The following is a 6429-nucleotide window of genomic DNA, read 5'->3' as shown; positions in this document are numbered from 1 at the left end:
CTATTCTGGAAACCAAACAACTGTGTAAAAATATCTGAGGTAAGGGAATATATGTAAGACCTTTACACTTCTGAGGGTGACAACATAGTCCAAGCACAAAGTATAAGTTTTTATTGACAGAAATTTCTTTTGTATCGTTAACAGAATATACATGTAAAGGAGAAAACTCATTGAATAGAGCTTAGTGATAAATCCCAAATACAGTTGACCCTTGAACAACATGGGTTTGAATTGCACAGATCCACTTACGTGTAGATTTTTTTTCAATAAATCTACATGTAAGTGAACCACTATCCACTTACTATCCATGTTGGTTGAGTCCATGCATGTGGAAACATGGACAGGAACGATCAACTATGGCACTTGAGCATCCTTAGATTTTGGTATCCATGGCAGCTCCTGGAACCAGTCCTTCAATGGTACCAAGGGACGACTGTGTCTAAAAATCAAGAGTGAGTGACCAAGTCCCTATGTGCTAAGTTGCTTCGGTCGTGTCTAACTCTTTGCAACCCTATGGACTGTAGCCCACCAGGGTCCTCTGTCCATGGGATTCTCCAGGCAAGAACACTGGAGTGGGTTGCTGTGCCCTCCTCCAGGGGATCTTCCCGACCCAGGGATCAAACCCAGCTCTCTTAGGTCTCCTGCATTGACAGGCGGGTTCTTCACCATTAGCACCACCTAGGAAGCTGGTGGTGTCTCCAGACTATTAGTATGTGCCCAGTGAAGCATCTGGGTTATGACCAGTTCTCTCTGGGCCTGTTCTTGGGCCAGGTTCCTGGTGCACCTGGTCTTTCCAATGTTGACTCCTTTTCTAGTACTTACGTGTAGCACCTGGACACACTCGTCTCCCTCTCCTGTCTCACCTCAGTGTTCATCATCCCTGACCCTCAGTGTTCGTCATCCCTGACCCTCAGTGTTCATCATCCCTGACCCTCAATGCCTGTGTTTTCACCCCCCAAGTTTCATCTAGTCCTTACGTGGTTTTTTAGCCACCCCACAGCACTCCTCATCTGCCCCTCGTTTTCTGCCTACTGCATCTTTACCCTGTGCCCCTGTGTGCCCATCGCAGTGGTGGACAGCCACCTCTGACATTGCCTCTCACTGTTTCTCACCTATCTCTACCCCTTGCCCTACTTAAATGTGTTTGGTTTTTTTTTCCTTGAAAATACTACCTTACTTGGAGATGTTACTTTTTCCCTGTTAGCCACTAGTTCTTCACTTATGAGTCTCTCTGAAGCTGTTAAATTCTTTTTCATCTTTTTAAAAGTGAGCTCAGATCATTGGTGTAGGGGGAAGAGTTTGGGAATTGGATTTATAGGAATGACCCCCACGTTGGGAAATGTTATTACAAACCTCCCTGAGAGATGTAAAATTTTAATAGCTTCAGAGACTCATAGTGGACTAGTTCTCCACTATGAGCCTCTCAAAAGCAGTTAAATTCTTTTTCAGTATCTCCTATGAGGAAGCCATACAAGGTTGATATGCATTGTAACGCACTGATGGAAGTAAATCATAATGAGTTTTATGAAATAGATTGTTCTCAGGAGCAACAATGGCTGTGGTTTGCTTTGGTTTTGGCTGCCTCACTTCAAAACCATCTTGTTTTACGTTACTCTTGATTTTCATAATGGTATTAAGGGATGACAATGGAGAAGCAATGACTAGTGTTCAAGTGACTATGCTGAGGGTTACAAGTAGAAAGAAATGTAAGTTAAAAAAACACAGCTGAGTAATCACATTCCTTACAGCATAGTGAATACTGAAGTGGTATTTCTCAAACTTGAATAGGTGCATAAAGCCATGGAGTATTAGTACAGTACAGATTCTGATCCTGTAGTTCTGAGGTGAGGCCTGAGAATAGGCGTTTCTAACAGACTTCCAGGTGATGACGATGCCAATTCAAGACTCATAGGAAATGCTTGTCACTCTGAATTGGATACAAAAATATATAAAATCAGTCATCTTTCCACTGGAGGTAAACAAGAGTAATAAACAGTTTTTCATCCTTCATTCCTCATACATGTACACATATGTAAGGTTTATTTATTTTTACCAACATAGAGGTGTACCATCTTCATGACCCTGTAATTTTTCATTTAAAATATGGAGCTCCCTATAAAACAGGTAGAAAGTTGTCCTAATTTATTTAGAGACATATGTGTAAAATAAATAAGGATTTCCTAAATGACAGATTGTCTTTAGTGCAGTTTTTTTTTCTTTCTTCTTACCTCTTACAAGATCATTAGAAGTACTGACTCGTCAGTCCATCTGAAAATACTTTATAGCACTACCTCAGTTGTTGGATTTTTAATGGGAAAACTGGGTATGTAAGTGAATTTTAAGTATCATGAGCCATAATGAAGAAGTTAATTCAAAATAAAGACAGGAGCTATAAATACAGCAGAGCAACAGTAGAATAGTTGAGTATACTAGAATATGTCATACAATGAAACGTCAGAGCTATGAGAGGGAACCTACAACCTACACGATGACATAGATGCACTGTACAAACAGATTGAGTGAAACAAGCCTGACAAGATGTCAGTACACTGTGTGAACTCATTATTCAGTTCAAAAAGAAGCAAGACAAATCTTTACAGTTAGAAGCTGGGGTAGTGTTTACTTTTAGTGTAGGAGTGGAGGTGGGCAAGGCCTAGAAAAAAGGGAAGACTACTAAGATGTTGGATATCATCAGTATCCAAATCTAGTTGTTACATGGAGCTGTGTTCAAAGTGAAAATTAAGTGAGGTGGTTCTTGTCACATTTCTGTTGAAGAAGGAACCCAAAGAGCATGGCTCTTGGCCTGTGGGATTAACTTGTAAACATGTACCAATGTGGTTCATCTTTTAAAAAGTGAGCTTGCATGTAGTGGGAAGAGTTTGGGAATTGGATTTATAGGACTGAGTCCCACTTGGGGAAATGCTATTACAACCTCCCTGAGAGATGTAAAATGCAGCTCATAATCACGGTTTATGACTTCTTGTAGAACAGAATGACCATCCCTAGACCATAGAACTCAGGATCCAAAAACTACAATTAAGTGATACTCCAGCAATATCCCAAACAGCAAAAAATTAAATACTGCCTTTGTGAAGTGAACGGAGAAGGCAATGGCACCCCACTCCAGTACTCTTGCCTGGAAAATCCCATGGACAGAGGAGCCTGGTAGGCTGCAGTCCATGGGGTCGCTAAGAGTCGGACACGACTGAGCGACTTCACTTTCACTTTTCCCTTTCATGCATTGGAGAAGGAAATGGCAACCCACTCCAGTGTTCTTGCCTGGAGAATCCCAGGGACAGCGGAGCCTGGTGGGCTGCCGTCTATGGGGTCGCACAGAGTCGGACACGACTGAAGCGACTTAGCAGTAGCAGTAACAGTTGTGAAGTGAGAGTATGCAGCAGAACCACGTATCCCGTATAAACCACGTAAGAAAACTATCTGTACAGTTCATTTAAGACATTAAGAGGCTTCAAGTACCCTGGTGGCTCAGACGGCAGAGTCCGCCTGCAATGCAGGAGACCTGGGTTTGATCCCTGGGTGGGGAAGATCTGGAGAAGGGAATGGCAACTCACTCCAGTATTCTTGCTTGGAGAATTCCATGAACAGAGAGGAGCAATGGGATCGCAAGAGTCCGACGCGACTGACTGAGCGACTAACATAAGATTAGTTTAGCAAAATTGGTGCGTGCAGGCTCAGTCGCTTCAGTCGTGTCCGCCTCTTTCCGATCCTATGAACTGTAGCCTGCCAGGCTCCTCTGTCTATGGGATTCTCTAGGAAAGAATACTGGAATAGGTTGCCATACCCTCCTCCAGGAGATCTGCCCCACCCTGCTGGCTTCTGCATTGCCGGCGGGTTCTTTACCGCTGAGCCACTGCGGACTCCGAGTAACCCTGCAGGAATGTGGTAGTACTGGGTATTATGGGACTTGTAGTTTAGGACGCAGCGGCACATTCTCCCCCACCTCCACCCCAATCCTTGGGGATTGGCGAGGAAAAAGTGACTTGCTAGGCAGTGAACCTGAGCAGCGAGCTCCGGACCTGCGAGTTGAAGGAGCCGCTTCCTCAAGAGAGGATCAACCCCACACTCTTCCAGAATCAGCTTCCCGGCGGGCTGCAGAGCGCCGAGGCGGACGGGTAGTGATGGCGTCACCTCCCGGTGCCGCCATGGTTTCCCTGGCGACCGGCGTGCTCTCCGCGCCTCCGAGCTCTCCGATGCTAGCGAGGCGGCAGCGCGATCCACTCCAGTCCTTGCAGCGCCGCAGTCAGGAGCTGAAGCAGCAGGTACCGTCTGGTGAGAGACCTGGGCTCTGGCGGCGGGCGGGCTCTGGGGCGCACCCTAACTCTGAGAGTCAACCCCAACCCAACCTTTCCAAGTGGTAACCTCCCCCACCCGCAACGTCCCAGGACCAAACCCTGATTCTAACCCCTCACGCTCCCAACCCAACCCCGGGGAGGCTAGAAAATGGGATCCTCGGCTAAGTGCTGTCCTCCTCTCCCTCCACCCCACCTAACAGCTCCACCTGCAACCTAACAACTCTTCTATCCCATCTCACCTCCAAATCTAAACTAATAATAACATTCCAACCATCTCTGCACTCAACATCACTTTCTTCCATTCTCCATGTTTCCTTTCCTTTATCTCTCATCCAGTGGAGGCTCTTGAGTGTTTTTGCTTCACATGAACCCAAGCCAAATATGCATCAAGGAAAAATATTAAGACCTGACAAATGAGCCAAGGACATGAACTAAAAAGGAAATAATGGTCACATAAACATGAGAAAAGTTGACTTCTAAGATAAGCATTTGCAAAGGAAATAAGATACCACAAACACTTAAAAATCTGATGCTCAGCACTGGGGAGGCTGTGATGAAACAGGGACTTTTACTGCCCCAGGGTATAAGGCACAGCGTTTCTGGAAAGCACCTTAACAAGATGAAGAAGATATTTATGCTCCTAGGCTGTGTAATTGCATTTCCAGGAACTTACCATACTTTAAAAAATTGAGACAGAGGTTGAGGGATGGAGGTATTCATCACAGTATACTTAGAAAAGGCTGGATACAACTTAAATAATCAGTAATAGGAGAATGTTTAAGTAACTTATATTGGGATATAATAACAGTGATTAAATTTTGTTATGGAGATTTTAATATGCTAGGGGAAATATTTGTGATAAAATGTCAAGTTAGAACAAATATAAAATTGAATATGCAATATTGAAGTTGAAGAATTTTATATGGCTCAGTGGTAAAGAATCCACCTGCAAAGCAGGAGACATGGTAGGAGCCCGCGGGTTCCATCCCTGAGTCAGGAAGATCTCTTGGAGGAGGAAATGGCCACCCACTCCATTATTCTTGTCTGGGAAATCTCATGGACAGAGGAGCCTGGCAAGCTACATCCCATGGGGTTGCAAAAAAGTCAGACACGACTTATCGACTAAAGAACAACAGTAATATGCAATATACCTAGAAAAAATATGGAAAGAAACATGCCAAGATGGTGACTCTGTGTGGTAGAGTGCTAGTTGACTATTGTTCTGCTTCATAGTTTTTTATATTTTGATAATTTTGAACACTGTATACTACTTTAAAAATTAAGAAAAAGGTTAGTAGTGATGAATGCGTTATTTTGTGAAATTCCTGTTTCACTTTGCAAATTTTACTTTTTATTTCTCATTTGATCTGTTAATATTACCAAGTATTATTTCCACTAAATAAAATGATTTTATAATCTTTAGCAGACGAAAGATGTACTGAATGCTCATATTTTATCCAGTTTTGGACTTTCATTTAAAAAGTACAAAAGATTGGGTGGATAAATATTTGTTAAAGAACTCTATTGGAATTATAGTGGTACAACAAAGTAGGATACTCTTCTGGTAGAAATAAAAACAAAAGTTGATGAGACACTGACTTAAGCTGAGCCTTGGTCAGATGCTTTATATTGTATTAAATTTTAAATTTAGTGGGACATTGACAGAACCAGGAAAAGTTGTAGAAGTAAGCCACAACAATTGTTACTGATACAAAGATGAAACAAAACGATCACCAGGGTTATTCAAGCTGGAACCCAGTTGTCTCCTGAGCCTTTTGATACCCTGTGTGTCTGGGAAGGGCTCTGTGATGTTGTGGGTCCTTCTTCCCTGGCCCCATAAAGGATGTGCTTCTGCTCATGCTCAGTTGCATCCGACTTTTCAGGATCCCATGGAGTGTAGCCCACCAGGCTCCTCTGTCCATGGAATTCTCCAGGCAAGAATACTAGAGTATTTTGCCATTTCCTTCTCCAGAGGATCTTCCCAACCCAGGGATCGAACCCTCATCTCCTACATTGGCAGGCAGATTCTTGACTGTCTGAGCCACCAGGGAAGCCTCCACGGAAGACACCTGAAGCAAAAAATGGCACAGACTTGCATCCTGTTATCCATGGGACA

The 6429-nt window shown here is 43.5% G+C and overlaps 1 protein-coding gene across 9 annotated transcripts in view; it reads left to right on the top strand.

The window, feature by feature from the left end:
* Positions 1–4195: 4195 nt before the first annotated feature.
* NPHP1 (nephrocystin 1) overlaps positions 4196–6429 on the top strand; it is a 67180-nt gene continuing 64946 nt past the window's right edge. For all 9 annotated transcript variants that reach the window (XM_081484806.1, XM_081484808.1, XM_081484803.1 and 6 more), the window contains exon 1: positions 4196–4280. In XM_081484806.1, coding sequence (XP_081340932.1) covers positions 4212–4280 — 69 coding nt within the window. In that variant the 5' untranslated portion in view covers positions 4196–4211. The remainder of the gene's footprint in view (positions 4281–6429) is intronic.

The sequence above is a fragment of the Giraffa tippelskirchi genome, chromosome 4, assembly GCF_054371585.1.
Source record: "Giraffa tippelskirchi isolate mGirTip1 chromosome 4, T2T-mGirTip1v1.2.pri, whole genome shotgun sequence".
In the NCBI taxonomy this organism is placed as follows: domain Eukaryota; kingdom Metazoa; phylum Chordata; class Mammalia; order Artiodactyla; family Giraffidae; genus Giraffa; species Giraffa tippelskirchi.
This window is presented reverse-complemented; position numbering and strand designations above follow the sequence as displayed.